Here is a 19358-nt window from a genome sequence, read left to right on the forward strand (position 1 = left end):
AGAACTTGCCGATAGAACTTGTTGAAAATTGAGGGGAGAGCAGATGGATGAATTTGTGAAAGATGGCGGAACATAGCGGCGAACACCGAACTTGACGTTAATAAATATCGGTCGCCACACAAGGAAAATCATGAAGAAAAATAGGCAAAAATAGCTCACAAGTAAACGCAAGTGTTCCTTATTCCTACATTTCCTTTTTTTACTAAGACTGCTGGTTGTTCGTTGCTAACTCATTGGAAGGTAAAATAAAACACACCGTATCACACCGTCTGTCGTACAGCAGGGGACAAGAATTGTTTTGCAAAATTTCACTCAACTGAAACGAAAAACAAAACAGAATTAAAGTGACGAGAGGAGATTGTTTTGCCTTTATTTATATGACAACCAGCTCGAGAAGCCTATTGGCAATTGAAACAAGGGGTTCTTTTATAAATTATTTTCGACGCATGACGTCATACTAAACTACTTTCGGTTTCTAGCTGCATGTAAAAGGAAGTCCGTCTTGGTGGGTATAAATTGATCTTGTGTATCTTGAGAAGACAAGAGGCAAAGCAATACAAGGTATCAACCTTTTAGCTGCTTTAATTCGATCACTTGATTTTTTTGTGAAGAGATTTGTTGAGTTGTGATCTCGTTTATTTGTCTGCGAGTTTGAACGGATGATTGAGGAAACCGAACCAATTCGTGTAAAATTTTCAATCTGAAACAGAACACAACTGAATAACTGCATCATGTATGGTATCCTGAAAGTAATAACAACCAAAAGAGTAAGTAAGAACAAAGAAAAGCATTTCTCGTTTGAGTGAGTGAAATTTCGGTGAAATCAACAGAAATGAACTTATATTCAAATGAATAATGGTACAAACCCGTCATAACAAAACTAACGTTCTGTCACAAGCAACATTCTCTGTTCTCTATAAAACAGGTTTTTTTGTATTGAGGACAAACCGATGTTTCATCATGTTATATTTTCTCTGCTCCTGTTGACTCCACTGACTCTTTTTGTGTTTTTCGTTTTAATACTTACAAACCAGAGACGGAAAGCTGAACTTAATTTGCATCTTTCATTATTTTTTAGGGAAAGTTCAGCGGTTGGTTGTGTGCCCGCAAATTTAAATTTATAAATACAGAAATAAAACTTATCGAAACACGGTAAGCTCGAAACCAAGAAATTATTTCTGTAGCATAGTATCTGACCTGTTTGTAAATATCAATTGAGTTGTGATTAGCAGCATATAAATACCTGAAGAAATCTATCACACGAGACATCGCAATCAGCCGATGTACAATAGACACGCGAGAAATAGAAGTCATGATAGATTAAAAACTACATAACTCGTCTTTATCCATTGTTTTTGAATTCTTGCTGAGAAGTTGCGACCGTCGTTTGTATAGCAACAACCCTAAAAGCTAATTTGCAACTAAAATTCGATGTGTCTTTCCAGACAGAAAGAGGTGGGGGCAGGGGACGGCCAAGAATTGGACATCGGTAACAATGAGAAATACGAAAGAAAATGACGCCACACAACTCACAAACATGTTGCCAAGCGACTCACTAGCCTGCGCCGCAGACTGAATATAACCTCCGGCGCAGGCCTTGAGTAACAGAGGTGGCTGTAATCTTATCTTGTAACATATTTCGATTTGTTTTTACAATAATATGAAAAAGTACAGGCGGAATTTGCTTTATTTTCCGTTGAAAAGGCGCGCGGGTTACATCTGACGTCATTTTTATTGTCTTTACTCAAAATAGCAACGAACCAATCAGCGCGCGGAAATGTTGACACTTATTGTAAAATGTGGTATGATTGAAACTGCCACCAGCGACCACGCAATGCTACGTGTATTTACCACGTGTATTTACCAAGCTAGGGAAAAGACTAGGTTGGTTCCAAGGCCTCATCGCCCTTTTCGAGTCAGCCGAGCTTAACGTCAACTTTGTGGCTGTTTACCATATTTGATCCCAAAAATCGCGGACCTCCTTCACGCCGAGGCCAACTAGGTACTAGTCTTCGATTTATCATTTCACAACACGGTACACATCATTTTAAGGCTTTTAAATAAGTGGCTTTCAAGTGTTCCCCATATCATAGAATGTCAAATTTTATCGGTTTCTTTGACTACGTGTTTAGACTTCTCCCGTAGAAGTGGATGAACGTTTGCCCTAGGAGTAACCTAGGTACCGCGGCAATAAATTAAATTTAGACGTTTTTATTTTTACCGGATGAGCCACAAAAGAAAGCGTTCTTCCGCTGCAAAGATCAGAAACAGTCGCTGTTTTCAGAAAAACACAATATAGCAAAAAAGGGGAGGTGCGAACATGCGCAAGAATCGTATCGAGATTTCTACAAGAACTACAACGACGAGGCGCGCCTCGAGTGTTCAAGAGGTGTTGATTGTCGCTTCCTTCAAGTCGTCCTCTTTGAAGGAAAAGGAAGACTTCCCACCGTCATGATTCGTGCGTTCAACCCACAACTTTTTCCCAGTCCTTATTTTACAATACGTTATTAAAGGAAATTAACGCTTGTGCTACTTAAAGTATTCGAAATTAACGCGACTTAAATTAACGCGAATTGAAGGAAAAATTACTTCCCAATAAAGGAAATTAACGCGAAAGAGATGCTAAAAATTCAAAATGAAGGTAATTAACGTGAATTACACGCGCACAAAAATTTGTTCAGACAACAAGAACAAATCCAACATGGAAACAATGTTCGTGGAATTGTCCCTAAACGAGGAATCTGGCTATTTCAACGTTCTTCACAGTTTCCAACCTGATAATACAATACTTTTTCGTTTCTGGGGTAATGGAAATTAAGGTCGCGGCAATAAACGCGCCACTTAATTAATAGCGCGGAAATTAACGTTAACAAAAATTAACGCTTATTTCTGGCTCATTTCTAAAATTCGCGTTAATTTCCTTCAAGTCTTACTGCAGCGTCTCGCTCCAGTGGAATGGCGTCCCAGCCAATCCGGTTTGAAAGCCGAGTTTTAATAAGGTGAGCCGAAATCTCAACATTTGACAGAAATTTGAGTGAAATAAGGACGCCTTTCTATCAACTTGTTGCGCTAATGTTAAATCTACCGTAATTTTATTAGCTATGTCGCATGAAGATCTTCAAATTATTACAGTCTAAGATTAGTGTGAGACTCGTGGACATTGAGTTTACGGAAATGTCAAGTTCTTGACTTTCATGTAGGCTCGATTTCCAACCCGTAACGCCCCCGCCAGGTCAGCGGGAGAGGTGAACACTGCTGAAAAACTGACTTTAATAAACACCGGCCGTCTCGCAAGGAATACCACGCAAAAATAGCTCGCGCGCAAAAGCCAGTGTTTCTTCCTATATTTCGCTTTTTCTCGACTAAGGAAACTGGTTGTTTACCATTTCAGGACAGTATGGCAGGCCTTTGATTAGTGGAGGTGACATAAAACACGCCACATCACACTGTTTTTCGTAGAGCAGGAGACAAGAATTTTTCACAAGATTTCACTTAACTGAAACGAAAAACAAAACAGGTGAGAGCAGGTGTTTGAATTGCTCGAAAAGCCCATTGGCCATTGAAACAATTATTTTCGACGCATGATGTCATACTAAACTACTGGCTATATGGCTTTCTTAACAAAAGAAGAGAGTCGTGGTGAGTATAAATATATCTTGTATATCTTGAGAAGTCAAACGGCAAAGCAACACGAGAAGTAAACGTTTTAGCTTGAGTCTGTGAGTTTGAATGGGTGACCAAATCGTGCAAAATCTTCAATCTAAAACCGAATACAACTGAGTAACTACATCATGTACAGGGTATCCTGAAGTGATAAAATAAGAAAATAACCTCCGTCGCAGGCCTTAAGCAGGAGAAGTCGCTGTAAAATGATCTTGTATCATATTTGGGTTTTTTTCATGATGAAAAAGTACAAGAGGAATTTATTTAATTTTCCGTTGAAAAAGCGCGCGGGTTACATCTGACGTCATTTTTATCGTCTGTACTCAGAAAGGCAACGAACCCATCACCGCGCGGAAATTTTGACAGATATTGTAAAATGCGGTATGATTGAAACTGCCACTAGCGCTAGAAACAACCACGCAATGCTAAGTGTATTTACCATGCTAAATAAAGTTTTCGGATTCGTATTCGTAATGACGACTTTTATTAGTCAAATGTTCAACCTCAACAGAAAATGCCAAAATACCTTAGAAACAACTCGAGATCTCTTTTTAAAATTGACTGCCTTCCTTTGCCTCAATCACACGAACCCTTGGTACTGCTCACTGCACGTACTTGTACCAAGAAGTAAAGTAATGGGACACAACAATTAATTTATATTCAACACATAATCTGCAAATGAGTTGATTTGTTGACCAAGTTTAAAAGGAAAACATAACTTTAAATGACGTCTTGTTTAGACTTATCTTGTTTAAAACCATTTTTCCAAATTTCTTCTTCACATATGTACACTACATCGTTTCACTTGGCTGTATTATTTTCTCTCTAGGTTCTTAAAGAGGTTGCCATGGACAACATCAAAAAATTTTGCAAGCCATCTATATTGGAATGGTCGTTGCTCAATTTCTTCTCAATACTAGCCGTGTTCTAAAAGCCATCGAGTTATGCAAAGAATGCTTGATTCTCATCAACAGCATCGCCCCCTATATAACAGAAACATATGTCAAATTAATTCACAAGTTCGCGTATTCTCTAATGTTCAGTGGTTACGACCTTATCAATGATTACACAAGTGCTATAAAATGGGGTAGAAAGGATCTTGTATTACTCCGCGAGTCTGGAGACAGAGACAACGAAGGAAAGATAACTATCGTTTTTGCAGAATTTTATAAGCGTCGATGTAAATATGCAGAAGCAACAGAGCTGTACAAGGAAGCACTAACCATCATGATAACAACTGGCGAAAGGGAATTAGAAAAAGTATGTTACACAAGGTTAGGAATTTTGTTTAGTTCTATCGGTGAATATGCTAGGGCTGAAGAATTTCTCCAGCAAGCACTTCAGAAGAGCAAAGAAATTGGCGACAAAAACGGAGAAGCAGTAGCTTATGCAAGTCTGGGAAGTGTCTTTCAGTCTCTCGGCGATAATGTAAAGGCTGAAGAACATTATCGGAAAGGACTTCGGATCATGAAGGAAATTAACGATAAGAACGGAGAAGCCTCATGCTATGGAAACCTGGGGACTTTTTTTCTGTCTCGTGGTGAATATGACAAGGCTGAAGAAATTCTTGAGAGAGCACTTAAAATCAGTAAAGCTATTGGCGATAGAGACAGCGAGGCCACACATCTAGCAAACCTGGGAACTGTGTTTCTGTCTCATGCTGAGTATGTCAAGGCTGAAGAATTCCTTCAGAAATCACTTTAGATCACAAAAGAAATAGCCAACAAGAAGCGAGAGGCATCAGTTTATCAAAACTTGGCATCAGTGTTTCATTCTCTCGATGAATATTTCAAAGCTAAAGAATTTCATCACAAAGCACTTGATATCAGTACGGAAATTGGCGACAAGCAAGGAAAAGCATCCTCTTACGGAAACATAGGAACTGTATTTCAATCCCTAAATGAATATATCAAGGCTAAAGAATATCATCAAAAAGCACTTGCCATCCACAAAGAAATTGGTTACAAAAATGGAGAAGCGTCATCATACGCAAATCTGGGAACTGTGTTTCAACATTTCGGTGAATATGCCAAGGCTGACGAATACTTAAAGAAAGCACTTGGGATTAACAAAGGAATTGGCAACAAACAGGGAGAGGCGTCATGTTGTGGGATGCTAGGAAGTCTGTTCCAATCAAAAGGCGAATTTATCAAGGCCGAAGAACATGATCTGAAAGCACTTCAGATCACAAAAGAAATCGGTGACAAGGAAGGAGAAGCAGCTTATAATAGAAACCTGGGGAAAGTGGTTCATTCTCTCGGTAAATATGCAAAGGCTCAAGAATGTTTAGAGAAAGCACTCGCAATCACAAAAGAAATTGGAGACAAAAATGGACAAGCAGCAGCATACGAAAACCTAGGAGTTCTGTTTCAGTCTTTTGGTGAGTATGTCAAAGCTGAGGAATATGTTCAGAAATCACTTCAGATCAGAATAGAAATTGGCGACAAAAAAGGAGTGGCTTCATGTTACGGAAACCTAGCCTTTTTTAGAGCTCTCGATGAATATGACCAGGCTAAAACTTTGCTTCAGGAAGCAATTCACATTTCAATAGAAATTGGCGACCAACAAGGGATAGCAAGACATTATGAAAGCCAAGGAGGACTGTTTCGTGACGTCGGCGAATATGAAAAAGCAGAACAACATCTCCGAAAGTCACTTCAGATTAGAAAACAAATCGGCGACCAACCAGGGGAAACATCCTGTTACGTACAACTAGGAACAATGTTTCGCTGTGTCGGGGAATACTCCAAGGCTAAGAAATTTCATGAAAAGGCGCTAGAGCTGAGCTACAAGACTGGATTCATTAAACTACAGCTTATAAGTCACCTTAACCTTACACAAGATGCGTTCTGTTTGAAAGAAAACGTAAATGTAGTAGTGTCAAACCTCCTTGAAAGCATAAAGAAGTCCGACGAAATCAGGAATTTTTTGACAGAAAACGACCAATTTAAGATCTCTTTTTTAGACACGCACGCTATAGCCTATCAGATTCTCAGTTCATTGTTTTGGACAACTGGGAAACATCATGAAGCTCTTCACGTTTTAGAACTTGGACGAGCTAGAGCCCTGGCAGACCTGATGTCGGTTCGGTATTGTGTGAAGGTACAAATATCAGTTGACCAGGAGTCATGGGTTGGCATAGACAAGACCGTGAAAGAAAGTGGCCGTGTCTGTTTATACATTTCATATTACTTTCAATATTTGTTTTTGTGGGTTATTAAACGAAACAAAGTGATTCTTTTCAGACATATGGACATCAATGAGAGTTTTGGCAACAAGGAAGGAGAAAGGAAGGTGGATGAAGGTTTTTGTGATGTGACCTTTAGAAAGTTTCCTCATCTATCTCAGGAGCAATACGAAGACCGATCATTGTCTCCTTCAAGAATTAGTCATCTGACCTGTGAGTCATCTCATGAATGTAGCCAAGAAGATTCTCGTCCCATCGTAACAGACGATGACGATGAAGACCAGTTCCACGAACCACCGAGTCTTTCTGAATGTTACAAAATGATCATCGCTCCTGTGGCTGACTTACTTGACGAACCCGAAATCATAATTGTTCCTGATCGCATTCTGTACAAAGTTCCATTTGCAGCTTTTAAGGATGAAAGTGGAAAGTATTTATCCGAGTCTTTCAGGCTCCGCATTGTCCCTTCGCTGATGACGTTGAAGCTTATCCAGGACAGTTCAGCAGATTATCACAGTCAGACCGGTGCACTGATAGTGGGTGATCCTCAGGTTGGTCACGTGGCTTACAAGGGCGAGCTTACGAGGATACCGCCATTGCCTTGTGCAAGAAAGGAAGCAAAGATGATTGGACAACTGCTGGAAGTTCAGCCTTTGTTAGGAGAGCACGCAACGAAGCAAGCGGTCCTTCAAAGCATACACTCAGTGAGTCTGATACATTTTGCTGCCCATGGTGATGCCAAAAGAGGAGAAATTGCTCTTGCCCCTCCACGCCTTTTTAACGGGACTCCACAAGAACAAGATTACCTGCTGACAATGGCTGAAATTTCACAAGTTCGTCTGACAGCCAAACTGGTAGTCCTTAGCTGCTGTCACAGTGCACGTGGACAGATTAGATCCGAGGGAGTTGTTGGAATCGCTCGGGCATTCTTAGGATCCGGTGCACGCTCAGTGTTGGTTGCCCTATGGGCCATACAAGACGAAGCAACAGAGCAGTTTATGAGTCGCTTCTATGAACATCTTGTTGGTGGTGAAAGTTCCAGTGAATCTCTTCACCAGGCCATGAAGTGGATGAGAGCAAATGGCTTTTCAGACGTGGAACAGTGGGCGCCATTTAGGCTGATTGGAGATGACGTGACAATCGATTTCAGAAAGTAAAGGTTAGTGGAAATTCATTTGGATTAAGAGAATTACTGAAAACGCCCAAATTCTAAAAAGGAGTTGTTCTTGCGTTCTTGTCTTGTTGATATAAAATTCTATACGCTGGTCAGTAAATCGGGGAACTGGGTTGGTGCAGTTATAAAAACACTGTCTCCTCTCCTATTTCTGGATGAATTAAAAAAATAGCTAATTATCGCCACCCATCCAAGAGGAGAGTTTGTTTCTAGTGTTAATAAACAACAGAAACAATGGCCCCTAGCCTTGAGACAAAAGAGCTGCGTAACGAAAGTAGAGGTTCTAAAGGGCTGTGTTGCAATCTGTTTTCAGTTTCAGTTGTTTAACCAAGACCAAGGAGGCTCTGGAAAGAAGTGTAGTTGTTTTCCTTGACAGAAAAACCTGCTGAATTGAACAGTTTACCAAATGAAACACACAAACACCTGGACTGAAAGCGTCCACCAGAAGGATTCACTGCTTTGTGTCCACGTGCTCTTTCGTTGGCCGCTGTCGTTGTTCAGTGCAGTTGGTTCCCTTTAAGTGTTTCTCCATCGCCCTAAAAAGAAAACTGAAAAATCCTATCGCCACCGTTTGGTGCTCGTAAGAAGCATTGGATATTTTATAAATTCGCAACTAAATTGAATAATGAGCCTTTGTAGAATAGTTTTAACATTTTTATAGTCGAATTAGACAATGTGCCTTTTGATGTTTGCAATACCCGGCTACAGTCCTCATGATAAATGGTCCTGTATATAAGACAAATTAAATAACTAGCTTATTGTTTAGTTTCCTTAAGCTGTTGGTATAATCTATTTCTTTTTTCACTTATTTCTACCATTCCTGTTATTAGTATTTTTTATCGGTGTAACTGGTATTAATTAGCTTGAATCACCACAGTGACGTGTGAGGCATTCATTAGTAGTAAAGTGTCGTAAAACTAAAACCAAAGTAATTACTCTGACCAATCACTACAGACGTAAGAAGTGTAATGAGCCAATCAGAATCCGAAACGTAACAAATACATGTAACCGGCGCCAAGCGCGGGAAAACGCGTGCGAACAGGTCACGATTGGTTTGAACTCTCATTGGTTGAGAAAATGGCGTGCATCTTCTTAACTAATCACTCAGTGCAGTAGAGTAAAACCAAAGAACTGAAAACGCGAATTTCTTTTGTCACTCGATTCAAAATCACTCTATTCTGTAAAGATTGTTTTTTACTTCTGATTTGATATGTATCTTAAACGCAACATGGTCACTTCGATTCAGTGTTCACTGTGTCTAGTGTTCCTTTTTCTCTTTGTATTATTTGCTGGGGTAAAACACAGAAAAAGGGGAATTAGATGAATACACTTTCCAGTTGTTTGTATCATAAAATAGTAAAGAAGGATTTATTTAGTTTGGTAAATAAAGTTATTCTGGAAAGCTTTTACTTTCAGTCTTCCTCTCTGTTGCTCGATTTATCCAGCTTTGTTCCAAGGACTCATCGCGCTTTTCGAGTATCAAGTTTTATCGGTTCCTTTGTCTATGTGTTAAGACTTCTCCCTGAGTGGTAAGTGATCTTTGTGTCCTAGGTTTAATCAGGTACCGCAGCAATAAATTTAGTCGTTTCATTAGCGGATGCGCCATTAAACAAACCGTTCTTCCACTGAGAAGAACAAACACAGTCGCTGTTTTCAGAAGAACACAATAGAGCGAAAAAGGCGAGGTGTGATCATGCGCAAGTATCGCGGTGAGTTTTCTACAGGAACTATAACGACGAGGCGCGCCTCGAGTAAGAAGTGTTAGGTTTCGCTTCCTTCAAGGACAACAGGAAGACTTGCCACCGTCATGACTCGTGCGTTCAACCTATGACTTGTTCTCAGTCTCTTATTATACAATGATAAGACGCGGGGGAGAATTTTAGGGCGGTCCTGGTTCACGTACACCCAGTATTCCGGTAGCGTCTCATCCCAGTGGAATTGCGTCCCAACCAATCAGATTCGGCAGATTTGAATTAGGTAAGCCGACAGAAGTTGTCATAGATGACATTGGAGCGACTTTAATTTCTACGCCGTACCTTTCATACATATAAAAAAAAATATGACAAACGCATTTTTCTGATACCAAGGCTCATGATTGGTTTAGACCTGGTCGTGTGACCAGACGCACAAGAAATTTGTGCGCGAAAAGAAGATTCGAGATAAAGGCCAACTTGTCGCACCAATGATAAATTGACCGTAATTGTCGTAGGAAAATACTCAAGTTATTACAGTCTACAGATTAGTTAGTGACTCGTGGAGATTGGACTCAAAAAAAATTTAAAGTTCGTGACTTTCATCTATTAGCTAGTCTCAACGTCCAACCGTTTTGTGACCCAACTTTCCGGGGAAGAACGCGGGCGCACAATTAAAAAGGGCTGGAAATCTAGCCTTACTAAAAACGAAACAGAATTATAGAATAGATTGTTTTGGCTTTATTGATATGACAACCAGCGCGAGAAGCCTATTGGCTATTGAAACAAATAGTTTTTTTATGAAACATTTTCGACGCATGACGTATTACTAAACTACTTTCGGTTTTTAGCTGCATGTAAAAGGAAGTCCGCCTTGGTGAGTATAAATTGATCTTGTGTATCTTGAGCAATCAAGAGGCAAAGCAATACGAGGCATCAACGTTTTAGCTTCTTTAATTCGATCATTTGTTTTTTGTGAAGAGATTTGTTGTGGTTCTGTGTGATCTCGTTAAAATGTTTGCGAGTTTGAACGGATGATTGAGGAAGCCGAAACAATTTGTGTAAAATTTTCAATTTGAAACAGAATACAACTGAGTAACTGCATCATGTATGGTTTCCTGAAAGTGATAACGACCAAAGGAGTAAGTAAGAACAGACGAAGAAAAGCATTTCTCGTTTGAGTGAGTGAAATTTCAGTGAAATCAACAGAACTGAAGTTATATTCAAATGAACAATGGTACAAACCCGCGACACACAAAACTAACGTTCTGTCACAAGCACCATTCTCTGTTCTCTATAAAACAGTTTTTTTTTTATTGAGGACAAACCGATGTTTCATCATGTTGTATTTTCTCTACTCCTGTTGCACTGACTATATTGGTATTTGACGCTTTAATGCTTATATTAAAACCAGTGACGGAAAGCTGAGCTTAATTTGCATGTTTCATTATTTTTTAGGGAAAGTCCCGGTTGATTGGTTGTGTGCCCGTTCATTTAAATTTATAAATACAGAAAGGAAACTTCTCGAAACACGGTAAGCTCTTAAACCCGGCGTCTAGTTCTGTAATATAGTATTCATCAGTGGTGTTTGAACTGTCCGTAAATATAAACTGAGAGTTTATTAGCAGCATATAATTACCTGAAGAAATCGATCACGCGAGACATCTCAAATATCACCAGAGGCAAAATAGACACTCGAAAAATAGAAGTCGGGATTAATTGAAAACAACATAACTCATCTTCAGCCATTGTTTTTAAAATCTTGCTGGGAAGGTGCGACCATCGTTTGTATAGCGACATCTTTTAAAACTCATTTGCGACTAAACCTCGATGTGTCTTTCCAGACAGATGTGCATTGCGTTTTTCAATATTATTATTGTTCTTTTTTTTTAAGGGGGGGGGGGGGGGGAAGGGAACGGCCAAGAATTGACATCGGTGGCAATGAGACATACGAAAAAAAAATCACGCCACAAAACTTATAAACATGTTGCCAAGCAACTCACTAGCCTGCGCCGCAGACCGAATGTAACTTCCGCCGCAGACATTGAGTAAAGGAAAGTCGCTGTAATCTCATCTTGTATCATATTTCGATTTGTTTTTACAATAACATGAAAAAGTACAGGCGGAATTTGTTTTATGTTCCTTTCAAAAAGGGCGCGGGTTACAATGACCTCCCTACTTCTATCACACTGAGGGAAGAATGTAGACCAAGTGTTCACATAACCTCACAGGATCTTTGAACAACTACGACTCTGAAGCTTTTAAAAAGAATACACTATGTATCCATCCTATCGAGTCTGAAGTAATGCTTTGTTGGTCCCACTCCACCAATCTTTTTTGGAAGTAAATACATTAACGTAGTCAACCACACCACCTGCCTGGGCCTTGTGATTGCATTAATAATAGGCTAACATGGTTTACACATAATGACCATATAAAGAAAATCTTTCACAAAGAAAGTTGGTGTACAAAGAAGAATGAAGAATGTTCGTAGTAATGTCCTAGAAGAGATTTATTTTCAACCTATTATCCCGGCTGTGACCTGTTTGGTAGTTTGGGGTAACTGCTCTCCAGTACTCATGGATTCTTTAAACCCGATTCATGCAAGAGCTGCCCGTTTTATACATAGGCAAGGGCTAACTCCAGACGATTGAACAAGTCTTCAAATACTGAACTGGCTTCCGATGTCTTATTTCTATTAAAAGCGCCTCCTACTTCTGATATATGATATTAAAAGCCTTTTCAGTTTGAAGACACAGACTAGATCATCGCACAATGGAAATCAACTGGAGATCCCAAGTATGAAATCGGAAAAGAAAAGAAACATTCTAGTGTAGGGGTCAAGTCATCTGGAACTTCTTTAATCGCATTGATTTGTTAAGTTAAATGACAGTGTTGAGCTGGCATATCCTAAGAAGATTTTCTAAGAACATAAATAATTTCTCGTTCAACGTACCAACAAAGGCAAATAAAGATAACAATTACATTTATTTTTAAGTTTACATTTATTTTTAAGCGTGGGCCTCTTTTCAAAGCGTGGGCCTCTTTTCGAGACATTCTGCAACGATGTATTGACAAGCATGCTCCACTTATTTCAAAGAAGGTCAAAGGCAGACTCTGTCTTTTCCTTCCCACGTTACCTCAGCGATCTGATTATGGAACTGCGCTGTCAATGCTCTTTGCTGCTGCTCTAATTTCTTCACTTCTTCGCGCAGTTTGTGCACGTCACCAGAAGAGCCGTGGGGAAGGAAACGCGTGATGAACCCCTAAGGACGTCTGCGTGGGAGGCTAACTCCCTCCTTGGTTGACTCCGGATGTCAAAAACGAGATCAATCTCAGGGATGGTTTGCTTAGGAAAGCCCGACGGACAAATCACGAAAACGATTGGTCTTCTTATAAGCGGCAACGCAACAGAGTCTCTGGCCTTGTTAACAAATGTAAAAGCAGATATAACCGAGATCTCCTTAAAGACTCTGCCGACTCTCCCGATAAATTTTGGGCAGCTTTCAAGAAACTCTATCCTACCAAGTTACCTTCTGAACAAGGTTCCGCGTTTGTGATAAATGGATTAAAATTAACTGACAAAAGCCTCATTGCAAACAGCTTTTGTGAATATTTCAGTACCATTGCTAGAAATCTAAAAAGCAAATCAATCTTGCTTCGTGACTTTGTCTGGAGCAATCCTGCTGAAGAAAATCTTCCCATTCAAGTTACGGAAAGTCAGTTTAGTTTTAAAGCTGTGAAAGAATCAGAAGTTTTTAAAGAGCTAAAAAATGTTAAGCGGAAAAAAGCGTCTGGGTTGCATAATTTTTCCCCAGGATTGCTCAAAGACGCAGCTCTTGTTTTGACGAAGCTTTTGACATTTATTATCAATTTTTCTCTTGAAACTGGAGTTGTGCCTAGTGAGTGGAAAGTGGCAAAGGTGATTCCCCTTTACAAATCTGGGTGTCTGGCTGAGATAGACAATTACAGACCTATCTCAATTCTCCCTATCTTATCAAAGATTTTGGAAAAAATAGTCTACAAGCAGCTAATGGCTCACCTGGAGCGTCATAGTCTACTTCTTGAGTGCCAGTTTGGTTTCCGTCCGAATCGCTCAACGGAACTGGCTGTTACGTACTTCAGTGATCTTATCAGAAAGGAGGCCGACACTGGTAAGGCAACAGGAGCAGTTTTCATTGACTTATCAAAGGCGTCTGATACAATCAGCCATTCTGTTCTGTTAAGAAAACTGTCCCGTTACGGCGTTTATGATATGAAACTACAATGGTTCTCTGATTATCTATTTCTTCGCAAGCAGATCGTTCAATTTAATGGTGTGCATTTCGAACCAAACCCTGTTTATACCGGAGTTCCTCAAGGAAGCATTCTGGGGCCTCTCGTTTTTCTCATCTTCCTTAATGATGTGCATAGTCCCCTCCATCACCGTAAGGTTATCACCTATGCTGATGATACAGTAATGTTTGCATCTGCAAGTGATATCGATGCGATTCTAGGCAATCTTTCCCAGGACCTGGATAATCTCTCTACATGGTTTCGTGAAAATAAACTTATCTTTAATCTGAAGAAGGGAAAAACTGAGGTGATGCTGTTTGGTACTAGTAAACGGTTGAGTCTGTTTCATGACCTCTCGGTCAATGGTTCTTCCATCAACACCACTATACATGCTATAAGTACCTCGGCGTGCATCTGGACCCGACACTTAATTTCGAAACGCATTTTCACAAAATTTACAAGAAGGCAGCAGGAAGAGTGAACCTTTTACGGCGCACCCGTCTAACATTGATACTTTTAGTGCCCAACGAATTTATCAGTCGATGATTATGCCAATATTTACGTATTGTGGCTATAATAGTCTTGGTTGGTCGGAATCCCGTAAACGCATGATCCGCTCCATTGAGAAACGAAGCCTCGAAATCATTTCCCCGAATTGCAGTCCGCAGAACTGTGATCTTCGGTTTTTAACAATTGACAACTTTTACAAAAGAAAGCATGCTGTCTTGTATTTGACTGCCTTAATGGAACTGTGTGCTCTCCGTTTAAGAATTATTTTCAACGATTGAATCATAACGCTTTAAATACTAGAAACAATGGGAAAGCAGCAAAACTGCTCAAGGTCAAACTGGATTTACACGCCGTAGTTTTTATTTTTTAGGTGCCTCGATATTTAATTCTTTGCCTTTAAGTTTGAGAAACATTAATTTTTATTCAGGAAAGCCTTGGACGATTTTTACCTGTAAATTTTTACTGTAGTTCTAAATTAGTGCATGTTTTGCTTTTACACATTTTAGTTATTCTTATCTGTAAGTTTTTAATTCTTAGTCAACAGGACCCCGTTGACAACAGTATTCTATACTGAAGGGTTATCCTGTATAAATATTCGATTATTATTATTATTATTTTTATTATTATTATTATTATTATTATTATTATTATTATTACTATTATTGTTGTTGTTCTGTAAATAGCTTTTTTGTGTTTTTTTAATTAGTTTTTTCTCATTTCTTAATCAGTCGTTTTTACCCTAACTGTTAACACCAGCATATCTTTTGTCGTAAATGGTATTTTTTATTTTCGCATTTTATGCATTTAGCAGGTCCACATCAGCCTCTGACTGCGACCTTTTTTTAACCTGCTTTACCAAATAAAGATATGTATGTATGTATGTATGTATGTATGTATGTATGTATGTATGTAGGTAGGTAGGTAGGTAGGTAGGTAGGTAGGTAGGTAGGTAGGTAGGTAGGTAGGTAGGTAGGTAGGTAGGTAGGTATGTATGTATGTATGTATGTATGTATGTATGTATGTATGTATGTATGTATGTATGTATGTAGGTACGTATGTATCTGACGTTATTTTTATTGTCTGTACTACAAATTGCAACGAACCAATCAGCGCGCCGAAATTTAAAAAGGAAAACATGATTTTGACTGACGTCATTCTTAGACTTATCTTGTTAAAAACCATTTTGCAATTTTCTTGTTCAATACATTACATCTTTTCACTTGGCTGTACTATTTTTTTCTCTCTAGGTTCTAAAAGAGTCTGCTATGGACAACATTAACAAAGTTATGCAAGCCATCCATATCGGAATGGTCGTTGCTCTATTTCTTCTCAATACCAGCCGCGTTTTAAAAGCCATCGAGTTATGCAAAGAATGCTTGATTCTCATCAACGACATCGCCCCCTATATGACACAAACATTTGTCAAATCACTTTACAGTGTCGCGTACTCTCTAATGTTCAATGGTTACACGCTTATCAATGATTACACAAGTGCCATAAAATGGGGTAGAAAGCTTCTAGTATTACTCCGCGAGTTTGGAGTGAGAGACATGGAGGGTAAGGTAAGTATTCATTTGGCAGCATTGTATGAGTGTCAATGTAAATATACAGAAGCTACAGAGCTCTGCAAGAAAGCACTCTCTATCATGATAAAATCTGGCGATAGGGAATTAGAACAAGCATGTTACGGAAAGTTAGGAATTCTGTTTTATTCCATCGGTGAATATGCTAGGGCTGAAGAATTTCTCCAGCAAGCACTTCAGATCAGCAAAGAAATTGGCGACAAAATCGGGGAAGCAGCGGCTTACTCAAACCTGGGGGGTGTGCTTCAATCTCTCGGCGAATATGTCAAGGCTGAAGAACATACTCGTAGAGGACTTCGTATTACAAAAGAACTTGGCAATAAAAACGTAGAAGCAACATGTTACGGAAACCTGGGGACTTTGTTTTTGTCTCGTGGTGAATATGACAGGGCAGAAGGAACTTTTGAGAGAGCACTTAAAATCAGAAGAGCTATTGGCGACAAAGATGGTGAGGCTACAGACCTGGCAAACCTGGGAGCTGTGTTTCTGTCTCGTGGTGAATATGTCAAGGCTGAAGAATTCCTCCAGAAATCACTTCAGATCACAAAAGAAATTGGGAACAGGAGAGGAAGGGCATCAGTTTACGGTAATATGGGATCAGTGTTTCATTCTCTCGATGAATATGTTAAGGCTAAAGAATTTCATCAGAAAGCACTCGATATCAGTACAAAAATTGGCGACAAACGAGGAAAAGCAACCTCTTACGGGAATTTAGGAACTGTATTTCAATCCCTCAGTGAATTTATCAAGGCTAAAGAATACCATCAGAAAGCACTTGACATCCACAAAGAAATTGGTAACAAAAAAGGAGAGGCGTTGTCAAACGCAAATCTGGGAACTGTGTTTGAACATTTTGGTGAATATATCAACGCTGAAGAGTACTTCCAGAGAGCACTTGGGATTAGGAAAGCAATTGGCGACAAAGAGGGAGAGGCGTCATGTTATGGGAACCTAGGAATTGTGTTCCAATCAAAAGGCGAATTTATCAAGGCTGAAGAACTACATCTGAAAGCACTTCGGATCAGAAAAGAAATCGGTGACAAGAAAGGAGAAGCAACTGATTATGGAAACCTGGGAACAGTGTTTAAGTCGGTTAGTAAATATGCTAAGGCTGAAGAATGTTTAGAGAAAGCACTCGCAATCACAACAGAAATTGGAGACAAAAATGGACAAGCAGCAGCATACGAAAACCTAGGAGTCGTGTTTCTGTCTGTTGGTGAATATGTCAAAGCTGAAGAATATCTTCAGAAAGCACTTCAGATTGAAAAAGAAATTGGCGACAAAAGAGGAGAAGCTTCATGTTACGGAAACCTCGGAAGTCTATTTCTAGAGCTCTATGAATATGACAAAGCTAACAATTTTCTTCAGAAAGCATTTCAGATTAGAATAGAAATTGGCGACCAATATGGGATAGCAAGAGATTTTGGAAACCAAGGAGGAGTGCTTTGTGACGTCGGCGAATATGACAAAGCTGAAGAACATCTGCGAAAGTCACTTCAGATTAGGAAAAAAATCGGCGACCAAGATGGGGAAGCATTCTGTTATGGAAAACTAGGAACAGTGTTTCGTTATGTCGGTGACTACTCCAAGGCTAAGAAATTTCACGAAAAAGCGCTAGAGCTTAGCTACAAGATTGGAAACATTGAACTGCAGTTTAGTAGTCACCTTAGCCTTACACTAGACGCGTTCTGTTTGAAAGAAAACGTAGATGAAGCAGTGTCAAATCTCGTTGAAAGCATAAAGAAGTCCGAGGAAATCCGGCGTTCTTTGAGAGAAAACGACCAATTTAAGATATCTTATTTAGACACGCACGCTTTTCCCTATCAGACTCTAAGTTCATTATTTTGTAAAACTGGGAAACATCGTGAAGCTCTTCACGTCGTAGAACTTGGACGAGCTAGAGCCCTGGCAGACCTGATGTCTGTTCGGTATTGTGTGGAAATACAAATATCAGTTGACCAAGAGTCATGGGTTGGCATAGACGAGATCGTGAAAGAAAGTGGCCGTGTCTGTTTATACATTTCATATCACTTTCAACGTTTATTTTTGTGGGTTATTAAACGAAAAAAAGTGATTGTTTTCAGACAAATGGACATCAATGACAGTTTTGGTAACAAAGAACGAGAAAGGAACGTGGATGAAGTTTTTGGTGATGTGACCTTTAGAAAGTTTCATCATCTATCTCAGGCGCAATACGAAGACCGATCATTGTCTCCTTCAAACATCAGTTATGTAACCTGTGAACCATCTCATGAATGCAGCCAAGAAGATTCTCGTCCCATCGTAACAGAAGACGACGTCGAAACCCAGTTGCACGAACCACCGAGTCTTTCTGAATGTTACAAAATGATCATCGCTCCTGTGGCTGACTTACTTGACGAACCCGAAATCATCATTGTTCCTGATCGCATCCTGTTCAAAGTTCCATTTTCAGCTTTCAAGGATGAAAGTGGGAAGTATTTATCAGAGTCTTTCAGGCTCCGCATTGTCCCTTCGCTGATGACGTTGAAGCTCATCCAGGAGAGTCCAGTAGATTATCACAGTCAGACCGGTGCACTGATAGTGGGTGATCCTCAGGTTGGTCACGTGACTTACAAGGGCGAGCTTAAAAGGATGCCGCCATTGCCTTGTGCAAGAAAGGAAGCAAAGATGATTGGACGACTGCTGGGAGTTCAGCCTTTGTTAGGAGAGCACGCAACAAAGCAAGCGGTTCTTCAAAGCATACACTCAGTGAGTCTGATACATTTTGCTGCCCATGGTAATGCCGAAAGAGGAGAAATTGCTCTAGCCCCTCCACGCCTTTTTAACGGGACTCCACAAGAACAAGATTACCTGCTGACAATGGGTGAAATTTCACAAGTTTGTCTGACAGCAAAACTGGTAGTCCTTAGCTGCTGTCACAGTGCAGATGGACAGATTAGATCCGAGGGAGTTGTTGGAATCGCTCGGGCATTCTTAGGATCCGGTGCACGCTCAGTGTTGGTGGCCCTTTGGGCTATACAAGATGAAGCAACAGAGCAGTTTATGAGTCGCTTCTATGAACATCTTGTTCGTAGTGAAAGTGCCAGTGAGTCTCTTCACCAGGCCATGAAGTGGATGAGAGCTAATGGTTTTTCAAACGTGGAGCAGTGGGCACCATTTATGCTGATTGGAGATGACGTGACATTTGATTTCAGAAAGTAAAGGTTAGTGGAAATCCATTTGGATCTAGAATATTGGTGAAAACGTCCAAATATTTTTTTGAGGCGTGTTATTGTTTTGAGAAGAGAAAATAA

At 39.8% G+C, this 19358-nt stretch overlaps 2 protein-coding genes across 2 annotated transcripts; both read left to right on the plus strand.

Annotated features, from left to right (window-relative positions):
- Nucleotides 1–5775: 5775 nt before the first annotated feature.
- Nucleotides 5776–8007, plus strand: LOC146458447 (tetratricopeptide repeat protein 28-like). The gene has a single exon (XM_085090613.1). It carries the CDS (start codon nucleotides 5776–5778, stop codon nucleotides 8005–8007), a length of 2232 nt encoding a protein of 743 aa, XP_084946739.1.
- Nucleotides 8008–11139: 3132 nt separating this feature from the next.
- LOC146458448 (uncharacterized) lies at nucleotides 11140–19358 on the plus strand. The gene is made up of 2 exons (XM_085090917.1): nucleotides 11140–11249; nucleotides 15748–19358. Exon 2 carries the CDS (start codon nucleotides 15766–15768, stop codon nucleotides 19264–19266), a length of 3501 nt encoding a protein of 1166 aa, XP_084947043.1. The 5' UTR covers nucleotides 11140–11249; nucleotides 15748–15765; the 3' UTR covers nucleotides 19267–19358.

Source organism: Pavona decussata, unplaced genomic scaffold (assembly GCF_977016875.1).
Source record: "Pavona decussata unplaced genomic scaffold, jaPavDecu1.1 SCAFFOLD_233, whole genome shotgun sequence".
Taxonomy (NCBI): Eukaryota; Metazoa; Cnidaria; class Anthozoa; order Scleractinia; family Agariciidae; genus Pavona; species Pavona decussata.

What these genes read in the sequence shown, in the direction of transcription:
- LOC146458447 (XM_085090613.1), top strand. Translation starts at nt 5,776, where the DNA reads ATGCTAGGAAGTCTGTTCCAATCAAAAGGCGAATTTATCAAGGCCGAA.
- LOC146458448 (XM_085090917.1), top strand. Translation starts at nt 15,766, where the DNA reads ATGGACAACATTAACAAAGTTATGCAAGCCATCCATATCGGAATGGTC.